Below are 26,062 nucleotides of genomic sequence, written 5' to 3' on the forward strand. Positions count from 1 at the left end.
AAAAGCAAAAATCTTGTAAACAGTGACAGACAAACGTCCTTGAATATAAAAAATTATTAAAATTACTATGAAACAATTTATATTAGCTCTAGCTTACATGATATACTACTACCTAAGCCTACAATGATATTAATTGACTGACTTGACCGACTTTAAAATTATGTCACACAACAAATCAATGTAATAGCACACAAACACACACACACACACACTTCATACCATCACAGTGTACGGGCAAATCAATACAAGACAACACACGATCGAGATAAGCAAGAAACGGTCCCGCTGGCAACGCCAATACGGCGTCCCAATCTGGTTCTGCAAGAATTTATGTGTTTAATACATTATGTTTTGTTTTAATATGACAAGCGAATGAAAAACCAATATTATTTGAATTTAACATTTATTCTCTTTATAATAACTTGCAATATATTCACAAAACAATTATTTCACAAAAACTTATTCATAAAAAAAATCATAAAATCACATTATAAACAGATACATATTTTTGAGAGCCATTTCATTTTCTGACATTAACAAAAAGAAAAGGCGCTGTGATCCACCTCTCAATACACAACATCTCAAAAGCTGGAAAGTGGGTCCTAGACTGTTTTTACTAGGTTCCCTCTGTCTAACCTGCTACATGCGAGATGCAGTGTGAATAAAGCTCAAAACAAATACACTTTTACAATCTTACTGTCAGTGGCATAAGCAACAAAACTCCGAAACTAGCTAATTTACTTAACATAGTTCATAACATTTCAGTATTTCAAAATAAGACGCACCGTCATAGGGAAAGGAGTGTCTTAACACTAGTTTCCTCTGCCAATCCTGCTATATGCGGGATACAATGTGAATTTAATAATATACCTGCAAGAGATCTGCTAACAATACTCCAGAACGAGGTACACAACTACACGAATATACGCACACACACCCATACGCATGCACACGCAACCGTACACGCACACACCATACACACACACACACACAGCCTACCTTCAGCGTCATCAGGCGAGGGCAGGTTGGCGGGCGTGGAGGCGACGAGGGCACGGTCCAACTTGGCCAGCAAGGCTCCGGTGGGCAGTGCGAGGGGCTCCAGCGCGAGACACGCTCTCGCGAGGGCGGAGGCCTCGGCGCCTCCTGATGCGCTTCTACCCAGTGAGCTTACTCGTTTTGACCACGTCTGGAAGAAAAATTGTTACTGATTAAGTATGAATCTTCATTGCAACTAGTGTCAAAGATATACACAATGGAGAATATTGTTTTCCAAAGGTGGACTTATATTTTATATCTTCCAGTCAAAAAAAGTGCAAGAGACCATGGGATAAGTGTGTTATAATCACTCATTAATATATAGATTTACGAGTAATTTTATTTAAATACAAAACTTTAAAAATAATCTTTCAAATCAATTTCGATGGAATAATTAAAACCTACCTTCAGATCAGCCACAACTCGTGGACCATAGGTACTATAAGCACTTTTTATATTTACCCCTCACTAATTTGCGTTTAATATTAATTACGTATACACTCACAACAGTAAGTAGCTCCAGGTCTCGTTTGTACGTGCGCTCCGTCATGAGCAGCTCCTTCGCTACATAGTAGGTGATGTCAGTACCGCGTTTCTTTATCGTGTCGCCGGCGGCCGCCACGCCCGACGAAATACTAGAATTATTCATATTATATTTCAATAAAAATATTAAAAAAAAAAACAGCAACACAAAAACATAGATAATTAAAGAAAACCGATATAGGTATATAAAATTTTAATTATTTAGATTGTTAGCACTGAAAGCATAGCATGAACTGAATGTTGACAACTCTAAATAACAACTAAAAACAAATAACCAATCAAATGTTTCAAATCAATTGACAAATCTAATTTGCATTATAAAATACAAATTTAAGATAAAATATCGATATTTTCAACTAGTGTGCTTGCTTGTCACAAAAATTATAGCATTTTTATTTTTTAATAAAATAATACAAAAACCTAGGTATAATATTAACCTATTATTATTCCGTCTAGTCAGAGTATCTCCAGCATCACTCTCTCCACCACTTAGCACGTCCATATTGTTCGTCGACGCAGACACTATGTTTACTGAAACAAAATATTCAATTAAAAATTGTCAATAAAAGTTATATGAAGTAGAAGACTGTTTAACAAAAGTACAAAAATATATAAAATTTTACTTGTGAAGCCTCATGACTAACGTTTTATAACGAATGGAATGACAGCTAAAATTACATATGCGTAAGCTAAATCAACAATGAATCAAAACACAAAAAAAGAGTATTATCTTAATGATCAGAATAATAAAAATATAAAGATAAAATGAAAACCTAATAAAGGTAATAAAGATAGATGTGAAAAATGAAAGTGGTCTAGGCTACATTAATACTATATTGTTTATGTTAATTTAATGAATTTAAATTGTATTTTCAGCTTACTTATTAAATTTTTTAAAAAACTTCTGTTAACAAGATTAAAATAAACCTACGGCTGACTGATTTCTTCCTATACATATCTGTTGTATTTTTTTATTCAATTTGATTTGATGTTTTTAATCCTATCCTATATCTTATAAAACAAAGTCGCTTTTCGTGTCTGTCTGTTGTTTCTAACTCTTCTTCTTCTAAACCACGGTCTTCACCATTAAGTCGAGTGTTTTTCGTAGAAGGTTTATATATAGTTTATTATTTGTACATTCTTATGTAAATTATCATAAATACGATAAATGTGTATAAAGTCCTACCCGATGAGACACTTTCGCGCATGCGCTGCTCTAATGGTAAGTACTACATGAAAAAAATGTACTGTAGTATTGTTCCTCTTAATAAGATCTACAAAAAAGTCCGCGAGAGCATATTTTTATCTTTTAAGGATAACGTGTAGTAATCATATTTCTGTCTAAAAATAGTAATTTCAATATATTTTTTATTGTGAGGGATATTTTTCCATAATGGTATTAATCCTTATCCTTTAAAATACTTTATTAATTTTCTACGTTAAACGAAGATAAAATTTGCTGTTTACACTATTTCGAAATTGCGAATAGTTTTAGAGAAAAACGCATTTAATTATTGACACATCACGCCGTTGACTCATCAGCTGTGCCGACTCAAGTTTTACTTATACCCTGAGATCCGGCCGTTGAATCCTGCATAAACGAGTTTTCTTAATTAAACCTATATTAATGAATAATACATGATTAGTAGAACAGATTACACCTGGGTTGCCTGGAAGAATCCTGCCGCAATCACCTTTAATTACATTTTTTCGTAACTCGTTTTTGGAGAAAATTGCACCCATACGTTTTTTATATGAATCGCACATCATTTGAAAGATAATCGCATAAGGAATTGGAAATTTAATTTAAAAGGGTTATTTAAATTAATAAATAAATATTAGTATTTAGAAAATAGATTTTGCAAAGACTCAATATTATAGATTCATAATTTTACTTGAAAAATAAGGATGATTTCTTCTGCCCTATGATCTTTAAATAGTTTTCTGCGTGTACATTAAAATAATCATTTAACAGGTGAACAATTAGAATAAACATTGATTTTAAGATTGACCTTCTATTATATAATATTTTACTTTAAAACATAAGGCAGACCGCGCATTTCATCGTCTATTCTCATAGTCAAACGGAACCGGAATAAAATATTTCAAACGCTGGCAACCCCTGTTTGCGGCAGAAATTTTCCAGGCAACCCTGTTTTATAGTGTTCAGAAAAAAATAAGCTTTAATTTGATATATAATTCATTAAAAAAACACATGAGTGCAAATTATTAACATTTAGTGACATGTTTAAACCAGGCAACCCTAGACTTGCGGCAGACTGAGAGCTGGCAACCCTTAATTTTCCAATTCCTTATGCGATTATCTTTCAAATGATGTGCGATTCATATAAAAAACGTATGGGTGCAATTTTCTCCAAAAACGAGTTACGAAAAAATGTAATTAAAGGTGATTGCGGCAGGATTCTTCCAGGCAACCCAGGTGTAATCTGTTCTACTAATCATGTATTATTCATTAATATAGGTTTAATTAAGAAAACTCGTTTATGCAGGATTCAACGGTCGGATCCCAGTCTATTATCCCTTACTCTCAGCATATAAATAAGTATATTAGTTACGTTGGTCATTTAATGTAGATCAAAACTGTCTTTTACTGTTTTTCATTTTAATAAGTACTTTAGAAGTTGTTACAATATCAAAACATCCTTGCTGCGAAACGCACCCCGCGACGTTTTGCTTATACAAGCGCGTCATGAGCAGTCATCGGTGGTTCAGTGGTAGAATGTTCGCCTGCCACGCGGGTGGCCCGGGTTCGCTTCCCGGCCAATGCATTCTATTTAATTTTCCTCACAGACAGCCACGTAGTGCTTGCTTTTCATCAGGGACAGAATACCCCCTTCAGCATTAACCACAAGCTCGAAAAAAAGAACCCGCCCGCTGTAGAGGCATAGCAACGAAGATTTAGATGCGTTTGCACGTATTGGATAATTGGAGTTGAATGTATTATTTCAGCGCGATATATTTGGTTTCATATTTTTTGTAGTAGTTATTAGTAGGTAGGCTTTTGTTTATAATTTCTTCCGTTTAAAAATAGTCATTTAACTATATAAAAATAGTCATTTAAATATATTTTAATAAGTACTTGAAAAGATTAGTATCACAGATTTAAAATTACGGTACCTACTAAAAAATCCTTGCCGAGTAAAACAATTGGAAAATCCTTATTGAAACTACGAAAATGCGGGTTGCATTAGGGTTTAATTAATTTTCACATTATCTTAAGTGCTTTGCAAACATACATTATATGAATAATCCAGTAGTAAAAGCGGGCGAAGCCGCAAGGGGGTCGCTAGTTATAATATAAAGCTACTATAATAAAACACCAATAACAACATACCATGAACGTTCCCATTGACGGTATCACAGTCCTTCCTATTGTCCAATCGTTCCATTTTCCCGTGGAATCCATTCGTGATCTTTTTTTCCATAGGCGTTGACGCGTAAAGGGGCACCCCCGTACTCTCCACACTCGGTGACATACAGAGACTCGCCGAAGATATTGTAGGATCTTCTTCTGTTGTTTCGTCTAGAAATTGGAAAATAATATTAATTTAAGGTCGAGAAAAATATGAACTAGATAAAAGGATGCAATATAATAGGCTAAATAATAAATAAAGATTAAAATGTAACTTAAAAAAATATGGCTACAAATAATTAAATCATTACAATAGTTTATCTATCTATTATACATAACTACACAACAGTAACAAATAGCGTTGAAATCTAATAAAGACTGAATTTGAAGCCATAAAAGCATATCTGCATGAAAGATTTCCGTTATTTTCGAAATTCTAGGTAGTTAGGTTATAATCTGTAAAGCAAAAAATACAACATTTAAAAATAACATAATTCACAATACAATATTTTAATACATAAGAACATAATAAAATCAAAACAAAAATATTGCACTTGATAAAAAGAATATAAAATTAAGGAAAATAAACAACATTTAATTTTTTCCATGCCAACATTGAAGTTCACTTACACGTAATCCGTTGCTGCACATAAAATTAGTGAGGGGCAAAACTCAAAACGAAAGAAATACAAAACATCGATATTCGATTTATTTATTTATTTATTAACTAACCCCACCCGAGGGGCAGTGTATTGCAAGGATACCGTACACTTACAATTAAATATAAATTCAAAAAGGAAGTAACTCTCGAAACTTTGAAAACAATACGATTTACTATATAATAAAACAATATATTAATGAAACAACATTACAGTCTATTCAGATTGTACAAATTCAATCGAAAATTCGAAATACTTAAACTCTACAAATTACACTTTACTGCCAATTATTATTGCACTAACTATGGAGGTCCTCACCTCTTATATTTTACTAATTACAGCAAAACAAAACGGTCAACAGGTCAGCTTTATATAATGCTATACCTATTATGCAAAAAAAAAATAAGTCATGAAAATTAAAAATTTTAACTATATTATTTCCTTTTTCGTAAAATTAAATTAAATAATTCAATCAATTGAGGCGAATTAACAAGTAAATTAACATATTTAAGACACATTTTGCATAATATCTTTTGCATAATATATGCTAAAAATAAATAAAATGGATGAAAATGTAGAGCCAACTTACTTGACCCTCAAGACGTGTCTTTAAAGCACTCTTAAAAACCATACCAATCAACTTAGTACGTTTTTAGTAAGAAACTCAACAAACAATTATGTAAAGAGTAAAATTGTAATTCTATATAACAACAAATATTAATCTAATTGTTTCTTTTACATAGTAACAAGAAATAAATAACAAAACACAGACTTGAAAATGGATCTGTCACAATCGTAAATACTCTATTTTTATTTTAGGATGTTAGTACATGAATCCACTTTCGTTTGTTCAGATGCGGAAATTTAAATCAAAATTATTTCACACCTAAACTTAATTTGTGTAACAAGTAGACAACAAAACAAACAAACTTCTTATCTCCTATAGACCGAAAAATTTAAATATTTAATAAATGACACTAATCCTTAATGATTACCAATTCCAGATATATTGTGAGTAGAAAGAAGTCAGAAGATGCAAATAATATTTAAATATTATAAAATCTGTATTTATTAGCATTAACTTTGTAGTTTGTACTGATTTAAGCTGACATTTTTGAATGCGGTTATTTTCAAACTACAATTGATGGGCGAAGATTTAAATTTTACGGTCTAAGGACTTACACGGTTTATCATAAGTTTTTTTGGTACATTACTTTTTAATATAATAAAATGGTTTTAAGTAAAGTGTATTGAATCGGAGGTGGTGGAAGTATGAGATGCTCACGATTCACGCCCGCCGCCGAACTAACTTATTTACGAGACACGAAGGGCCGTACCAACTCTACTGATAGTATCCATTCAGCTCTCATATAAAGCGTTCGTTTTCGTATAATTTCAGCTGAACTGGTAGCAAAGTGTGATATGGCCAGAACTATTATGCATACGAGGAATGTTCTAGCTACGTGGTTCCTTACAATAACGATACAGGATCTCTATTCTACTTTGGAAATAAGTTATATTATTTTCAGTACGACTTAATTATTCGATATTTGATTCCTATCTAGCCGACAGAAGCGCGGTGACATCACTAGCACCTTACAAACTTAATTAAGATTCGTACGAGTCATTTTATGTCAACCCAAATGCAAAGTTATTAAATTATAATCGACTAAAATTCGTATTTTTTTTATATATCAAGCAACACATTAATAATAAAATTAAATAATGTAATAAAGGCATCACTACAGGTTCAACTATTCAAGATTAGACTTCGATGCTTACATTTAGAACTATTTCACATACATACAAAGACGAAATATGACTAATAATTTTGACTTTCAATTATCCTACTAATACTGTTATACAATTCATTGTTTAAAAATTCGACAAAAAATCATCATTTTAATAAATTGTGGAAAAAATTGAGCAGATTTGGCACGATTGCAGACACTTTCGTATTTAAGTCTTGTTGTGTATGATGCGGTGTCAATAAACTGGGAACTGTGTATTGTGTGCGATAAGTCTTTAACACCATGGACCATGGAGTTGAGCAATAATATTTGATTATACAAACGATCTTAGATCCAAAAAAGAAAAGCAAATCACAGCCTTTTACATAATAATACAATATCGTGACATAAAACAAGTTATAAATTCTATTAATAAAATGGAAACAAGGCGGAGTATGACTAGAATGTTTTGGCACTAATAACGATAATTATATTTAATATAATAATATAAATGATCTATATAATTCTGCAGTCAAATTTAAATATAATGCATCAAATGACTGCTATTTATGGTGAAGAAATTGATTTATGTGAAGATCAGTACACATACTACGTCTATTCTCTTATTAAGCTAAGGTCATCAATACCACTTTAAAATTGCAGGGTCGGGCACTATATACTTCACCTAGTTATTAAAAGTGAGAATGTCAATATTTTATTAAATAGGAATCTTAATATCCATTACGATTACAATAATAATTGCGAATTAGAATCAAGATTTCGATACGCTAATATAAATAACACGTTTGTATCCTGCATAATTAACAATCAATTAACAAGAAAGTCCAAGATGACTTGGTCTAGTGTACGTTTAGCATTGTAGATGCATCTATTCGTTTTCATCATCAGAGCATAAAGGCGGGGGGAGTGTTGAAACATCAAACTTTTGCTCCGGGCTATCGCTCGAAGCCTGAGAATCAACATAATGACTAGAATAAAAGCGCTCTACATTATTCAGGCTAAAACGCTGGTCGAGATCTCTTGCAAAGCGATCTTCATTACCGTCGCTGTGCTCATTACTCTCGTATTGTGGATAAAATTCCTGAGTTTGGAACATCTCTAAGTCTTCGTAATGCTCTGGATATGGGCTACCTCTATACTCTTCGTACTCGTCCTTGTCATGAGGTAACTCCGTATCTGAATACGCGATTGACGCACTACGTTCAAAAAGATAACTACCAGATTTATTTATTTTTGGAGCTCTTTTAATAGTGTCTACCGGATAAGCATAATCATCGGAGTCATCTTTGTCACTATGTTCGTCGTAATACTTGGACCTCGACGACTCCCCTAATGATTTATCGTCAGATTTATGATATCCTGTAGACTTCATTCTCTTTAAAGAAGACTGGCGGCTACTTTTATTGGAATAAGACGAAGATCTTGGAGGACTTCCTTCTGGAACAAAAGGTGGCTCTTGTGAATCGAGATAAGGATGTCGCAAACGACCCAATCTGTCAAAACGTGGAAATCCCATTTCATCTTCCTCAACAGATGACCCAAAACCTTGAAACTGGACTGGGTTAATATTTACGGGAAATTTTTGAGTTTCGTAAGAATTGTTCTTATACTTGGCGTAGCTAACTTGTTCTTCATCCTCTGAGTAACTTGCTTGTTCTTGCATGTCGTCATTTTTAGAGTCACCTTTTGACATTTCAGAAGATCCAGATTCTACTTCTGGTATATAGCTATCAGAACACTCAGAACTCTCCATTCTCCGAAGGGTATCATCAACTGCTAAATATTTAGTCCCTTTGTATTTGTCACTTTCAGAAGAGCATTGACTTTTGGTAGAGTCTTCTTCTAATACGTCATGTATTTTTTCTTGTTTTTTACGTGTATTAGTCACTTGTTTTTTACGTCTAAACGTTCTCATCCTTTCGCGAGGATCTCTTATAACATCTAAAGAGCTGTCAGTATCATTGCCACTTGGTGGACTTTTTAACGAAAAATTCCTAGCAAGAAGAGATTTTTTTACCGGTACTTTTAGTGGTTGTATAGGCGGCGATTCAGAACTTAAACTACTTGAATAATATGGCGAGCATCTGGAAAGAGGCGTTTTGCCAGATCTTTCTAAAGATTTCTTCTCTTGCAGTTCTCTATGGCCTGATGGAATCTCTGGAACCGTTATTATCGGCAAATCAGATGACGCTAAATAATGTTCATGGAAAGACCAGCTTTTAGGTTTACTCCGATATTGTTGAGATGTTTTATATTCCTTTATTTGATTTTTTGACAATGTTTTGTCATCGTAACTAGCATGTTTAGCCAAAGGTTTATAATCAGATCTGATAAAAGGGCCAGAAGATTCTTCTTTAATAATATTTGAAAATTCCTGACTTTGATAGCGCTCGCTATGCTTTTCTTCTTGACTGTAAAGTTGAGAAGGTATATCGATATCTATTTCGGGTTGTGGTCCAAAGAAATACTGCTTGTTATAACCACTGTCTTCGCTCTGACATCGTGTCGTCGGTCTTACGTGTTTGCGGGATTCTTCCTCATAACTAAAGCTCTTTGGTGGGGCCTTAACATAACGATCCTTTGATAAATCTTCAGATGCCGGAAAACCCCTCAATCTCTGATCAAATCTTAAAACGCCATTAGTATGTTTCTGAAGACTACTTAAAGAACTAGAACTTGATTTATCAGATTTATCGCTGTAACTAATTGAAGATGACTTTTCGGCTTTTCCGGTATACGATGCAGTTAATCGTAGAACTGGCTCATTCGTGTCAATTTTAGTAGGAGATTGCTTGGGTTCCTCTGTGGGAACAATATCTTCAACGGATGCGGGTTCTTTTATAATGGTCTTATCTGACTTTGTTTCTTCGGTCTCTTGTTGATCTTCTCGTGCTGTAGCGACAAGAGTATGGCTTGTACTCGCCGACCATTCTGAAATAGACTGAGCCAAAGTTAAAGTACTATCACTTTTTGTTCCAGACCCACTACTATCAATCTTCCTTGATATCGTGGTTTCAGAACTACATAATTTATCATATTTAATATTCTCTGAACTCTTATCAAGGCTACTGCTCTTCGAACTTGCCTCATTTTGGGAATTCATTTTTTGTATTTGTTCGGACTTTTTTCCTGAATGTGATGTAGAATACTTTTTTATTGCTGTCTTATCTGATTTATCACTTTTCGCTAGAGATACAGCGGATATGCTTTCAGAAGCTGAAAGGTTAGCATACTGCCGTACAGTATTAGTGCCAGTCGACCACTCAGAAATACTTAAACAAATAGATGTATCTTCTGAATGAGAGCTATGTGTGCACTTTTTTGGAGGTATGCCTATCTTCACTGTTCCGTCTAAATCAGTACCGAAAGAACTCGTTTCCTCTTCAGAATGACTGCTATGACTACACCTTTTACATGTACCCGAGCTACTTACACTAAGTTTGGCCACGGCTTTTACTGTGTCTTCAGCATTAGTCTGTGACAGTAAATCGTCAATTGATGTATCTGAATTGTTTGATCCAAATGAAAATTTTTGCGTACCCATATGAGAAAACCCTTTTTCAAAATCAGGAGAAAGAGATTTGCTTTCTCCGCCAAACACATCGTCAGTATATAAGTGATCGTCGTCGTATATAGGACTAAGGTTGGTTGGTGATTTTTGTGGTTGACTTATAATTACTTTATCTTCTAAGTTACTTTTTGTACTAAACGATTTATTTTCGGCTCGTGAACAACAAGTACCAGCATCACCCATTAAGCATGATGCTTTGCTTAAAGTTCCACTCAAACAAGATTTGTCATAATTGGGGACTACACTTTTATTTAGACAGGTAAATTCATCGTGTCTATCTAAGGGTTCTACCATGTAACTTGATTTATCATAAGGAATAACCTTAGAACCTTTTTGAGTAGCATCAGCTATTTGCACAGTAGATTTTTCCGATTTAGATTCTTGAACATCTCTTTCTAACTCCTCGTCATTATTTAAGGTATCACTATCGTCATCCGAATCTACATGTCCCTTTGAACTTTCTGATTGAATTGTTACTTTTGTGGCTTGCTCTGGCTCATTATTCATGTAGTAAAAATGAACATTTTCTACTATGGGTGTCTCCAAAGTACCAGAACCAAGAGAATTTAACTCTTCGTTGTCACTAGATTTTTGTCGTGCTATTTCGGGCCCTGATGTCTTAGAAAGTTGTGGTGGTAATTCAGGTAAAGGCCAATCTTCAGAATCCTGACTTTCACTAGCAGATGACTGTTTCAAAGGAGCAAAGGTACGTGATAAGCTAGGCTTCTTTTGTCCATTCTCACGTTTTTCTCCATCGTCTGTTTTCTTGCTGCTAGTTTTATCCTGATCTTTTTTCGATTCTGAATACATTTCGCTTATTTTTGCGTGATCTATGGGAATATCAGGCATTTCGGCAGATGTACGTCTATCTGTGTCAGATATATAAGCAACGTTAGCATTACTTGGTGGGTCAGAACTCAAACTTGCTTGATGATCACTGGAGTTCAACGACTCCTCGTTTATACTCTCAGAACGAGAGCAAGCTTTCGTAGAATCTTCATCAGCACTAGTCTTTTCTGAAGTTGTGCTACGCTCAGATATTCGAGACAAAGTACGTCCGAAATTTTGTCCATATCCAATTACAACATCAGATGTAGAAGCTGCAGATGATGTTGCAGGATAAAGAAAATTAACTGGAAAGTCATTCAAATCATCAGTAAAATCTGCTTCTGTGGAATCTTTTGATGTGTTAGATGACAGAGGTGGATTTTTCGAAAATGTATGAAAGTCATCAAGGATCCTTTGATTATTATATTCAAAAGCATCTTTATTCATTGTAAGACTTTCGTAACCATCATGATCTTGAGGAATCCACGCTTCTTCTATACTTGTGCTATTTTCGCTTCCAGAAGCTCCAAAGAAGGGGCGCCAAGTTGGTTTCAATTCTTCACCACGACGATAAGCTTCTCCCAAAGAACCAGAAGTAGACTCAGTAGTTTCGAAAGATCCTCTAGATTCAACACTTAACGATCCCCTGGAGTCCATACTAGATTTCGAAGAACTTTTTTGTTCATCAAGTCTTGCTTTGCGTCTCGATGACGAATCATCCACACTAAGTGAACCTTTTGACGGCGTCGTTGTTGTAGTTGTATCCATACTTGATTTTGATGAACTTTTTTGATCAGCATCCTTCAAAGCCCTCTTTTTCATAAGTTCTCGCTCAAACGAAGACGTTATAACATTACCGTCGTCATCGAAATCAACTGTCATGTTTTGATCCTCTTGTGAAATTGTGATTGCTATTTTTGTTTTTTGACCAGGTTTTTCTAGCTCTCTTTTGATGTCGGGAGCCTTAGAACCAACAGATTGACTTGACTCAGATTCTTCTATGACACATTTACCGATTTTATCTAACGCATTTTTCCTTTGATTTGGCTTCGATAGTTGTTCTACAGTCTTGTCACAAACGCTTTCAGAACTAGATTCAGAATCAGTAGGTGCTCTTTGGGAATCTACTTGACCTTGTTTTTCTAATGTTGGAGTAGGAGATTTTCTTGCACTATATTTTGAAGGGCTTCTCGGGCTTTCAATTCGACCTATTTCGGGAATAGGAGAAGGAGACTTTGAATTCGACTTTGAATGATCACTCGACATTGTATGCTGAGAGAGCAAATGCTCCTCCCCATATTCCATCGCTTGTTTCAATTCCTCCAAGCATTCTCTATCCTTTTTATTAAGTTTCTCAATATCCTGTGATATACCTAAAGGTCTTGCAATTGAACAACTTACACTAGATTCATCATCAATTGAACTGCCTTTAATATGTGCACTCGAGGGGCTCACGTCCTTTTCTATACTAGTCCAAGAAGTAGATTCCGAGCTTCGAGATCTCTCTGCACTTAATTTTAAGAGTTCACCTCGTCTTGATTTCGCAGAAAGCAGGACTTTTTGTTCATTCTTTTGTTCTGTTGGAGATATGTCATTTGCGCTACCTGAACTACCAGTGTGATCGCAAGATTCCGATTTATGTAATGATTTTGAAACACTAGAATCAATAAAAGGAATGTTTTCGATTGTCGGACTATTTTCTTGTGGGGGCGTAACAATTATTTTATTTTTATTCTTAAACCTTAATGGCAAGTCGGTTGGTTTCTTAAAATCTTTAAGTTTCGTTTCAGCTTCAATATCATCCAAGACTAATTGGGACATACTTTCATTCTTTAAAAATTCGACTAAGCTCGCAGATGATTCTTCAAATGTACTTTGAGCCTCCAAAACTTTCCTACCAATACAACTGTCTGAAAGTGGCAGTTCCGTGTCTACAGTCAAATCGTCGTAATCTCCTGTTATTCCTGAACCAGTATCATCACTTTTACCAAGGTGTAACCTGAGCAATTTCTCTTTTTTAGACACCTGGTCTTGATCTGAAGAACTATCTGCATCGATGTACGGAATACTTACGCCTAGCATGTTACTTTCATCGGACATTTTGAGTTCACTTACTTCAGTTATAGATTCTTCTTCACTAGTTAAGCGCTTTATTCCTGGTTTTCTGTCTTCGTTTAAGTTTTGTATATCTTGAATACTTTTACTGTCATGAAGCTCGGACAGCCGTTGTTTGTTATAAATTTCTATTTTTCTTCGCTCCATTATTACTGTCTGTGTATCATTTTCTATCACAGTATGTTGGGAGCTAGTTATCCACTCTATAGAAGAATCGTCTTCCGTTTTCTCTTTGTAACTATTCGAAGGAGAGGATTCTTTTTGTTCTGGTTCTAGTACAATTTGATCTATGTCTTCTCTGCTAGTTGGATGTACGTCAACAGTAACAACTTCTTGCTTAAAGTGTTTGTCCGCCACAGGTTCTTGAATGTTTGATAATGGTGTAACATAATTCCTATCCAAGCTTTTTGATTTCATTTTAACTTCGAAATGAGGATCTACATTTCTTTCAAGACTCTTTGATTTAACACTTGGGTGAACTTTTTGATAAACTACTTTACCCTCTATTTGTTGCTTTATTTCTTGTTTTTTTGATAGCGTTTTAGGTGATTTTTGTAGACTCGCTAATTCATCAAATTTATCTTCTAGAGACTGAGACTTATCATCCATACTTTTATTAATTTTATTACTTGTTTTAGGAGACTTTTGGTCCTCAAAGCTTCTGCTGAGCTTACTGGTAAGTTTATTATCGAGCTTCTTAGGTGATTTTGCTATAAACACATGATCTTCAGCTTTACTGTTTATCTTTGTTTCTATTATAATTTTATCACCTTCCGTCTTTACCAGAATCTTATCTTCTGGAGGTGGGAACGGTGGCATAGTGTCTTTAACAGGGCTGATTAATGTTTTGGTTTGTTTTAATGCTGCTTCAAATAACATTTGCTGTTTTTCCTTGCGTTTTGCAATTTCTGTGTCACTGTCTTCTTGAGACTTGGTTCTTTCTTTGCTACCTCCACGTTTTACGTCCATTTTTTCTAACGATTTAGATTTTTCCTTAGCAATTCTCTTAGCTGCTTGATCTAACTCTTGACTTTTTGCTCTTGCAATATCTAAAGGTGGCACTGTTAAGAAATCTGGTCGTTCCTTCAAAGACGAAGGTAAAGATTTTTGAGTTTGTAGTGCTCTCACTTTTGTAGCATTAGTATCTAACGATCCTCCTTTATTCAGTTTACTAGTAATTTTTTGTTTATCGTCAGGTTTTGGTTTCAGCGTCAACTTTTTCTTTTCTTTTCGTTTGATTCTTTCAATATCTGGCACAATTTGATCTTCACTTAAATCTGACAATTTTCGTATGCTACCTCTCGGTGAATTTAATGAAGAAGTTGGTGACCTCGAAGGCGATTTGGATAATGGTGATCGTGATATTGGCGATCTATTTAACGGTGATCTTGATGGAGATTTAGCTTTTGATAATATCTTATTAAGATCATACTGTCGTTTGAAAGACCGCGGTCTACGCTGTTCCACTAATTCTTCTAATAATTTCATTTCTTCGTTATCAATTACAGCAGATTTTGGTGAATCTCCGGTGTGTTCTTCCTCTACTTCATCAATTTTCTCAATGGTGTCTTTTTTGCTAGAACTGGCCTTAGATAATTTTTCATCAATAAGTGGTTTCTCTTCTAAAACATCTCCCTCCTCATTAGTATCCTCTACCGTATCGTCCTTTGAAGAAAAAGCATTCATTGGTGGCAATCTGTGCAATTGAATAACAGGTGTATCTAAACTTTTAGCTCTACGACTGGCAGTTGGGGATTCCTGTGTAGCTTTTTGCCGTTGTAATGAAAAAACAGATCCTTCAGAAAGATTCAATCTTGCGTGAGCAAAAAGAATTGGAGTTCCACCAGTCTTACGAAGCATTGGTGAAATTAATTCATCACGTAAACTCTTTTTAACATCAAGTTTAGTTAAGTCTTTTTTCTCCAGTTGCAAATCACTCTTTTCTTCTGAAGGTGTTCCAGTCACTTTTTGAATTTCCATATCAACGAGGTGTTCTTCATCGGATTTTAAAAATTCGGTGTTTTCTAGGATCGGTGACGGTATATTTTCATTATATTCCCAAGGAGAACCTTCTTTGCTGATTTGTTTAATTTCGGGTGCTTTAGCAACAACGTCATCTTCAGAGCTTGGAATTGAAATAGAACGTTCCGAAATACGGCGTAATTCTGTGGCGGTTCCGCTAACACTTTCTAATACTTGTGGATTATATTTTGCTTCTAATTCAGCCAACTTCCGACATTGAGGTGGAGAACCCTCTATTTCTGTGGAACTCATAGTTTGACCTCTATGCCACGCACCGGAAGTAATCTTATCATACTCCAGTTGTAAGATAGGTTCCAAATCTTTACGAGATTGAGGTGGTGAAAATTCTAACTTCGGTGCCGCTTCTGTAGTCCCAAATACATCATCAGAATCAACACTCTCATCGTCTGAAGAGAATGAAGTAATTCGAATTTTATTATTATTTTTAGTTTTAACTTTACCTCCCACTCCCTTTTTACCAGTCCCTCGTCCCTTAGACGTTCGTTTAGATGGTATTTTTTCAGATTTTGACTTAATATCAGCACGTAGTTTTTCAGCGGCGGTAAGGGGTTTTGGATCTTTACAAATAGGTGGTTGCTGAACATTTCGCCCATTTATAGTGAATTTAATATCATGAGGATATGCAGGTTCTTGTCTCATGCTATCAGTCTTTGAACTCGTAGCGGAATCACTTTCAATTTGACTTAGTTTGGAATTCAGCGTTTCTAGCAAAGCAGAGTCTAAGGACTTCGTAATATCTCTCTTTGGACTTGGGAGGTGCTGCAATTGCCCACTTTTATCGACTTCTAAAGTAACAGGATCTACTTTTGATAAATCTATATTTTGTGTAAATAAGAAATCACGACTTTCAACTTCAAGAAATTTAGAGACGTGATCACATTGAACACTGTTCCTTGGCGATTTTGGTGACTTCGGTGATTTTGGAGATTTAGGTGATTTTGGCGACTTAGGTGATTTAGGAGATTTTGGTGACTTTGGCGACTTGGGTGAGCGTGGTGACTTAGGATGATCATGATATTTACATCGAGTATGGGCATTTACTATGTGACGGCCATTTTGGGGAGGCAAAGTTATAATATCTGGCGGAGGTCTTTTATCATCAAGAGGGGAAGGAGCCGTCCCATTCATTATATGTCGTTTATGCAGTACATAAGGAATATCATAACTATCTTCGATAGCTTTTTTATTGTCATTAAAGCCAGCTTTAAAAGCATCAAACTCTTTAAAGTAATTTTGTGGCAAATCAAATGAAGGGCGCACGACATCAGTGTGCCTAGCAGGCAACTCAAAGTGAGATCGTTTCGTCGCGATCGGTGGTGCACTTGGTATCTGGCGGAATATATAGTCCTCATCACTAGATTCCGCCGGTGTCAAGTCAATAGATTTTTGGTGCATTAGCACATGTCTTCTTGAATTGACGCTACTAAAGCGAGGTCTATTGGCTAGGCTGTTAGGATCGCTCTTTGTTCTCTCCACTGTAGGATGGATATACGGTACAGCAGTATCAGCAAGACGACTACTGGAACTGGTGTCAAGTATTAACTTTGGATTATATTCGTCAAAGTGTGTTTTAGCCATAAGTTCCTCTTTAAGGCTCTCTTTTCTAACAATATGAGTATGAACTTTACCACGCATAGACTTGTCAAAGTCTGATTGTAAGACAGAGGGAGTTCCTGATTGCATAGCAGCTTTTGCTCTGTTTTTGGCATATTCGATGCTGTCCATAGCTGGCAATATGCGAACATTGACATCGGATTCGTTAGAAGATTCTTTGACAAGTTGTGAAGGTGGATTTTCTTTGCTAATAGATCGGGTTAGAGATTCAATTTTATCTTTATCGAAACTGAACACCGTTTCTGAGGAACGACGCCGCTGATAGTTATGTATTTTAGATGATCTGTTATTATCGATTTCAGTTTCTAGTCCTGCTATCTTTTCTGGCCAAATGTGCGTAGTGCGCGGCTGCATATCTTCGTCTTCCGTTGAGAACTCGTCAGATTTTTTAACAGGGCTTGAGTCAGAGTATTGTGCGTACTGATCTAATTCGACATTTTGTAAACTCGCAGAATGCGTTGGAGGTATATCTTTATGTTTATGGTTGCTCGGGAAAGTAGAATATGGCGTTGGAATATGATAATAATTGGGAGAAGTTATTAAGTTAGCTATCAGATCTTCGTGTGACTTATCGAAAAGTGTCTTTTCCCGGTATTCCGGTTTTTCCATGCTAATAAATGTTGATTGAGTGTCGTAAAAATCTTTACCAGAATCAGGACTCGACGACGGTGATATCGGTTCGAAAGGATCAATGTAAGCATTTTGAATACTCGTAACGCTACGACGCCTTAAGCTTAAATCGTCGGGCTCATAGAGATTCTTTTTACAATCATAATAATCTGATTTGGAGTCTTGACTGGACGTTCTCGAACCGGACCTATCTGAACTTTTACTTTTTAGTGTCTCGCGAGATTTTTTACTATCGGTGTGATATACACTATCACGAGATTTTTTGCTGGATTCAGCGCTACTCTTAGATAGCTTCGAATCATAGATATCGCTTTTAGATTCCTGACTAGACGTGCGCGAACCGAGGGCACGTTTAATTTCCTTATAGAAGTTACCATCGGAGCGAACCGAGAGCTTCTCGCGCGGGAGAATTCTCGGATCATCCACGAGAAACGGATCGAGAGGCAGATCGTTGTCGCTCTTGTACCGAACCGCGGACGCGTCCCGCTCGTCGCCGTCTTCCGCATCCGACAGCGAGCGGTCGTCGTCGGACGGCAGGTCGTTGCCCGAGTCCAGAGAGCAAGAGCGCGGCCGCACGCGCGCATAGCGCCGCTCCGACTCGTCGTCCGATCGCTCGATCACCTCGTAGCTGTCGTGCGACAGGTCGTCTTGTGAGCCCGTGGCACGCGCGCCCGCCCCGCCCACGCCCGCTGGCGCCATACCGCCCCCCGCGCCCGGGAAGCTAGACGAGTAGGCGCGGCCAACGTGGCGCTGCGCGTCCAGCGCGCCCAGCCCCAGCACGAAGGCGAGCGTGCGTGCGTCGTCGTAGCGCGTGACGGGCGAGTCCACGCGGCGTGCGCCGTACGCGTCCAGCGCGGCCAGCATGGAGCGCCGCGTAGCGCGCCCTGCCTCGTCGAAACTGAACTCGCGCAGGTTGCGGCAGCTGGCGCTCCGTCTCCAGGGCCCGGCGGCGGGAAGCGCGCGCTCGTCCTCTCCATCCGCCAGTCCCTCCCCCTCGGCCTCCACGTCGTCGAGCACGATGGAGCCGGCGCTGCGCGAGGAGCGCGTGGAGGGGCAGGCGGAGTAGATGTTGGTCTGCGAAAGCTCGTACTCGAGGCGCTCGGAGGACTTGTTGAAGCTGGAGGAGTGCTTGGGCAGCACGAAGTCGGGGTAGACGCTAGGGGGCGGGGAGGCGGCGGCGCGCGTGCGGGCAGGCGCGGGTGGGCGCGTGTGAGTGTGCGTGTGTGTGTGCGTGTGCGTGGTGGTGTGCGCGCTCTGACCTGGCGGGGGGCGCCCACGAGGCGGCGGAGTGGGAGCGCGCGCGCGTCCACTGACCTCCGTAGCCATTATCCACGTACTCTCCGGAGATGTCTGATGGAAGAAAAAAATTGTATATAGTAAACTTCATATTACTTCAAGTAATTTAACGAGGCACTCCCTAAAGCTACTACTTACCTACTATTTGGCTACTTCAAGCTTGTTTTATTAACATCTACATAACATGTCAGATTTTCTCAGTAACGTCAAAAACATTCTTAGCATGCATGCAAGAAGTAGTCTTTTGTGTTGCACATTTTGATTACTATAGTTCTATATAGTTATATAAAGATATATATTACTACAATATATATTGCTTAATGCATTATAATTACTATATTATTTTAATTCTAAATTAAAATAAAATAGTGCTTTATTATTTTTAAAATATATGTTTTATAGGTACGCCTATATTTATTTAACTATAACATACATTCAACTAACGATGTTACTCAATATTTTCAATAAAAACAATATGTAATTCTGACAATTAATTATCCCACTAGAATAGAAACTTACCAACGGTGTCGTCGTCTGAAGAGGCAGAGGCGAATCCTCCATAGGATGATGATTGACCTCTGCATGGGTCACTACTTCTGGACCCGCCTGGGACACGAATAACGTAATTAAGTAATATATAATATAATAAATATATACACACATAAAAATTGGTGCTTTACAAAAAATGTGTGCCGATTGATTGCAATGATATATGGAAAATATCGACGATGTGTACGATGGAACACTTAGTATGTTAGATATTTATTTAAAAAAACAATTAACAGTCCATCGAAAATATATGCAAGCTATCGATTCAAACATAAGTAATGGACACAGAATAACGAATGACGAAAATTGATCTTTAAATACACATTTTGTAATAATAATAAAATATACATATAAAAATGACAAGAAGATTAGAGATGGTACTAGGAAATATTAGACACAAATTGACAGATACGATCAATTTCCAGTAATGTGCTTACTATTTGACTGTTGTACAGTTTTGTGAGCTGAAAAAATAAAAGAAATAATAATATATCTTTCTATAACAAGCTAACCTAAATTATAAACAATAATTTTTTTTTAAACTAGTATTTATACTCCTGGACAATAACTAACATTGCCTAACATTGTCTACGCTAAAATATCCAAATTGAACGATAATTTAAAATTAATAAAGTAAAATTTAACAATAAAAAATAAACATACATATACAAACATTAAATAAAAAAAATCATGAACTTCATTTATGCAAAACTATAAGTTTACATACATATACTGTACCACCCGTGAATAAGTTGATAATTTTATTCGGATACATGGATTTTTTATTAGAATTGTTTCATTTATATGGTGAATAAAGGACATAATCGAAAGGTCTATTGATAGGTTTGTTCATTAAATTAATATTAAAAAAAATGCTTTTTAAGCCTGTAATAGTACACGCCACGAAAAATGAGACTTTACGCATAATGTCATTATAAATGTCAACATTTTGACATTTATAATATTAGTAGGTTCGTTAAAAGAAATGGCAGTGGTTGTGGTACGCACCCTCTCCCTCGTGCTTGCAAAGGCGGTAGGTGGTGGGCGTGGGCGGACGTGGCCGCGACGCGCCGCCGCACGCGCCTCCTCCGCCGAGTAGCCCTCCATCATCAGAGAGGCCTCCAGGTAGTGAGGTTGCTTGTCCCACTCCAGGGAAATCGCTTAAAATACACAAATTATTGTCATTATTATATAATATGAATATTTTCATTTTACCAAGCTATATTCAGAGTAAAGGTTATTTTAAAAAAGTTGTGGGGGTAAAAAATCGTGGAAAATCACCATATAAGCCTAAAAGAGTGAAACTCTTGTTTTGTACACTTCCTGAAATTGACTATGTAAAGCAGTACAAAAATTCACTATCAAAATGAAAATATTAAAAATTACTTTCCCCTAAGTGAGCATTGAATCTAAACAGACGTGCACGCAATATACGCTATTATACTTTTAGTATAAGTACGTAAACTACACACATAATAAATACAAAAAACCAATTCCATTTAATTTTTGAAAATCAAAAGAAGGCAAATCACGGCTTTACGTTCCGTCCGCAAAGTCTTTAAAATTGAGCCATGCATTGACAACGGAGTGACTAAGCACTGAGTTCCTTTTGTCTAACCTGCTGTACAGTGTGAAGCTATATAAAAAAAACACATCCACACAACACAAAAAACAGTACGGTGAACGACGCGTGGCCGTCCAGAAATTAAGACCTATAAACTTTTGCGCCCTGTACACTCGGGCAGAAAATAATAAAAAAAGAAAAAAAAAACGTAATAGAAACCCATCTCGCTCAGCCATAAAAAATAAGAAAAAAAGTGGTAAATTCCATCTGCAGCGTACTCACCGTCAGAGCCGGGCGGCAGCGGCAGCAGCGGGTGCGCGGACACGCTGGCATGCAGCGCGGGCGCGGGCGCGGCGGGCGCACGCACGGCGCGGAACGACCCCGACCTGCGACATCGGACAGAGGATGGTCACTGCGCCTGAGCCCACCGCAGCCGGTGTTTGTACTCTCCGCGCACGCTAGCCTATTAGTGCCCTAATCTCCCTACATCTCCCTATTTATATCATAGTTTACTGACAAACAATATGACAATATAATACCTAACGTGTCTAAATTTTATATTTTAAAACGATAATTGTATTGGTATTAAAAATTAATTATACTATATATTATTTAATGATCGAACCTGAACTGACTGACCTGACCTGACTTTGATTAAAATACAATAATCTTATTCTACCTATCAAATTTAAAAATATTATATCCAAAGTAAGTTTTAACTTTGATAACTCGCACATTTTTTTCTATAACCATAACAAATAATTATTATTCTAAACGCAACAAAAGTCTTATTTACGAGAATAAAATATTAAAATATAATTTAAATCACAATAAGAATTTAGATATTTATTTACAAAACTTAAATCTAAATCAAGTCGTATACCAGCAACAGATCGAAAAGTGCAAATATTCACGTGGTATAATTAATTAAATAAAATCTAATATAAAAAGAAACATCGATGATATCTACTGAATTGGTCGAAACGTAAAGAAAACGGGAACAAGGGGAGATATGACAAAAATGTGCATAGTGGGAGTAATAGTTTTAAAAAAATACATATATTTTCTATGGTAATATGAAAAAAAATCGGAAGAAGCGTCACGATAACGATTAACACGAGCGTGGCGCTGTATGGGAGACGATACAAAACGACCGGTTTACCGTATTTGAACACAATTTTGACCGTATTTTAACGGTTATACTCATAAAATGTACCATCCTCCGACCGATAGTCAGTCATTGTCGTTGATTTGTAGAACTTTTTGGAAGAAGCGAAAGTCTCAACGTACAGCGCATGCTCGAGAATGCTAATCACCATTTAGTACAAGACGGGAAGTCAACGACTGCCCGGTACGGTACTGCGGCGGTCAAGTATTACGTAACTCAATTTTTGAAGATCCTTCACCCAAACAATTGTATATCTATATTCCCCCTTTCCATATACCCACCCAAGTGATATACTTTTACTAAGTCACGTTTATTATAATATTCTTATTTTCTTGGTTTTGAAAATGTTAAGTTTGTGTTTTAAGACACAAACAAAACGGTTAAGAACGAGGTAAAGATTTTGATTTAAAATATTAAAAAAAAATTATACGCGTTGCTCAAACCCTGTCCTTGTAACGCAATGTATCTGATGCATTATCCAATTCTCCCTTCATCCCCTATTTCCTCCAAACTGCGTTACATAATACTTGATCCCCCGTACTATAGTCGAGGACTTCGCATGCAAGTTCCGTCGCGACGCCGGCAAAAGCTACTGGACAATTGTCCCCTATTTACTCTATTACTACGTTACCTTACTATGTTTATTTATATATTATATACATAATACTTTTTGTTTTTAACGTATATTATAATAAATATTAATTGTTTATACATATATTATTGATAAGTCGACATTTCGTACAAACTATATTAAAATTCATAAATTTATATATTTAAGGACATATTTATATATAATAAATAAACTAAAAGACATATAATTTTAAATAACAGTACTAAATTACCACTTTCTACACTTTAATTTTAAAAAATATGCCTATCCAGTTTAACCCTTATGTCGTAAGAAATAAAATACATAAAAATATAAATATCTATCTGCGAGCTATCAAACTACACATACTAAATGCTATAATTATATAATCTACATATTTTAAGCATTTATACTTTAGCTAAAGCTTACTTTGAATCATGCAATCAAATCAGCTCATACTTTACCAAAGTGTTCATAAAATCTATTACAGAAACAAAAACAATAATATGAAAATATTTATATATAAAGACATACCTTTGGAATGTTTGTCGTTTGACGTAATTGTCCCTCACGAATTCGACAATTTGTTTCTGTGTTTTGCCGCTATACCTGAACGTAAAAATAATATGTTATTATTGTCGTTATATTAATTATTGTAAAAGTGGTAAGAGAGGGAGATCTTGGTTGACATCCGAGACAGCAGTATTGATGACACTAGAGAAAGCTATACGAAAAAACACTGAAACTGCTTATAACAAATATAATCTAATGAAACAATTCCTTTTTCTTTTCTAATTGTGCACATTCAACCCAGTATTTCCTATATACACTTAATTTCACCATCATATTAAGTCCTTATAATACTGAAAATTTTTTTTGGTCGAACGCGTTAATGTCAGAAAGTACTGCTTTGAATTGAAATATTATTTTTGTACGGCATCATTCTTCTATTGAGGTTTTATAACGTTAATCGCAACCTATTGTGCCAGCGGTCAAAGTTTTCTTCCGTACTTAGAATATCATACTTTTGTCGTAGTTAAACCTTGGTTTTTTTTCATTCAACCAAACAAGCGAAGTCGCACGTAAAAGCTAGTATTGTATATACCTAAATGAAGATCCTCTCGACATAACACGTGTTTTGTGTCTGGGAATACGAGGCACACTCGAACACCTGAAGAAACCGTGATTCTCCACGCATTTCTTCCAAAAGTTTTTGCATTCGTTGCGACCCTCTAAGAAGAATTCTACCACGTCTCGATGATAGCCCTGTAACAACAAAATATTTATTTTTGCTTAAAATTGTAAAGACCCACAGGATAGGCAAAGAGATCTGGTGTAAAAGCACTCCGTTATCTACGCACCGTCCAACTCCGCAGACATTACGTGTTGCCTGTTACCAGAGCGAAAATATCATTAATTTCCTAAAATGGGAATCGAACACACTATCATCGCGCCGCCTTACATTCAGACATTGACCCACAGAATAATTTTAAATTAAAATAAAGAATTAAACTATTCTCGTTATATCGACACTTAGAGTTTTTAATTTATATTTCAACTAATGGCTATACTGATCGTTAGTAGAAATATGGCACAATATTTTAATTTAAGAGGCCGACTTGTCACGTTGCCTCATTCGAGAGAATAATTATATTATAATTATTTACATTTATTCACTATGTGGTGAACAAATTGCGGCGATGAGTTTCGCCATTAATATGCTGTTTCAAAAATAAAATAGAAACCAGAATGCTAGACTGCTCAACACTAGATTTTCTTTATGAAGCGTGAAGCAAAAATTAGTTTAAATTTAAGACAAGCTTGTTTTTCAGTTTGTTTTCAATAAAGAATGCTCAAAACACTCACATATCCCTCAGGATGCAGTTTAATCAGAAACTTTTTCCTTTTAAACGATATCTTCCTAATCTTCGCCCAGCTGAACGTGTTTATCTTGGTGAAATGCTGGAACACGGCAATGCCCATGTGCGCTACTGCTAAGTTTAATGGTACACCCTCGTGGTCCTTCGCCGCGTGCATTTTTATACCTGGAATATGTTTTTATGTTCGTTTTTGAATATGCTCAATATCTCAAAAATGTTCCAAGAGAGTTACAAATTATAATCATTTTGAAAAAAAATATTTTATCTTAATAGTAAGTAATATGATTAGGTAATTAAGGTTTTTTTTTAATTAATGTTTTAGTCAAATTGATATGAACTCTTTAATTGCTTATTTATCTTGCTTATATAAGATTAAATATTAGAGGTTTAATAACAATAAATCAGTGATCGCTTATAACGATCTTATTTTTAATAATTGGGCATCATTACTGTGATATTTTTTTATTATAAAAATTTAATATTTCAGACAACAATTTTATATTTAAATATTTATTATGTGTGACACAAATTAAACAGAAAAACTCTAAACATATAGATTTATTTATAGTTTAAATCCATTTTATTGTATAACTATTTAGTGTATATCTAAAACGTCGAGTATTACAAATAACTAGGCACAACTAGGTACATACATAATTATATAATAGCAAAATTACCATATAGCTCGCATCTCCGCGCCGTCTCTAACAAATTCAGATCAGCCTCCGCCGGGCTCTGGCCGCTGAAGACAGATTTACATTAAATTATCATATTGTAAAATTCATAATTCCACATTCACCCCTTGGAACCCTCGTGGATGTTGTAGTTTACAAAATTTGTTTTCTTACATCATC

At 35.9% G+C, this 26,062-nt stretch overlaps 2 protein-coding genes across 8 annotated transcripts in view; both read right to left on the bottom strand.

The window, feature by feature from the left end:
- The window catches only part of LOC146534291 (FERM, ARHGEF and pleckstrin domain-containing protein 1-like), a 60,889-nt gene that overhangs the window by 6,119 nt on the left and 28,708 nt on the right, over positions 1 to 26,062 (bottom strand). For 5 of the 7 annotated variants that reach the window (XM_085192730.1, XM_085192727.1, XM_085192726.1 and 2 more), the window contains exons 7-20: positions 25,886 to 25,950; positions 25,195 to 25,373; positions 24,434 to 24,594; positions 23,863 to 23,937; positions 21,854 to 21,957; positions 21,016 to 21,167; positions 20,445 to 20,471; positions 19,978 to 20,064; positions 19,422 to 19,512; positions 4,934 to 5,122; positions 2,016 to 2,109; positions 1,541 to 1,670; positions 1,000 to 1,186; positions 220 to 318 (exon numbers count right to left, since the gene is read on the bottom strand). In XM_085192730.1, the coding sequence (XP_085048856.1) occupies positions 220 to 318; positions 1,000 to 1,186; positions 1,541 to 1,670; positions 2,016 to 2,109; positions 4,934 to 5,122; positions 19,422 to 19,512; positions 19,978 to 20,064; positions 20,445 to 20,471; positions 21,016 to 21,167; positions 21,854 to 21,957; positions 23,863 to 23,937; positions 24,434 to 24,594; positions 25,195 to 25,373; positions 25,886 to 25,950 (1,640 nt within the window). The remainder of the gene's footprint in view (positions 1 to 219; positions 319 to 999; positions 1,187 to 1,540; positions 1,671 to 2,015; positions 2,110 to 4,933; positions 5,123 to 19,421; positions 19,513 to 19,977; positions 20,065 to 20,444; positions 20,472 to 21,015; positions 21,168 to 21,853; positions 21,958 to 23,862; positions 23,938 to 24,433; positions 24,595 to 25,194; positions 25,374 to 25,885; positions 25,951 to 26,062) is intronic. The other 2 variants (XM_085192731.1, XM_085192732.1) reach the window with 2 other exon arrangements.
- On the bottom strand, positions 5,654 to 19,397 carry LOC146534292 (uncharacterized). The gene has a single exon (XM_085192720.1). It carries the CDS (start codon positions 19,024 to 19,026, stop codon positions 8,230 to 8,232), a length of 10,797 nt encoding a protein of 3,598 aa, XP_085048846.1. The 5' UTR covers positions 19,027 to 19,397; the 3' UTR covers positions 5,654 to 8,229.

This window comes from Heliconius melpomene, chromosome 11 (genome assembly GCF_056956725.1).
Source record: "Heliconius melpomene rosina isolate 202511_hmr_F chromosome 11, ASM5695672v1, whole genome shotgun sequence".
In the NCBI taxonomy this organism is placed as follows: Eukaryota; Metazoa; Arthropoda; class Insecta; order Lepidoptera; family Nymphalidae; genus Heliconius; species Heliconius melpomene.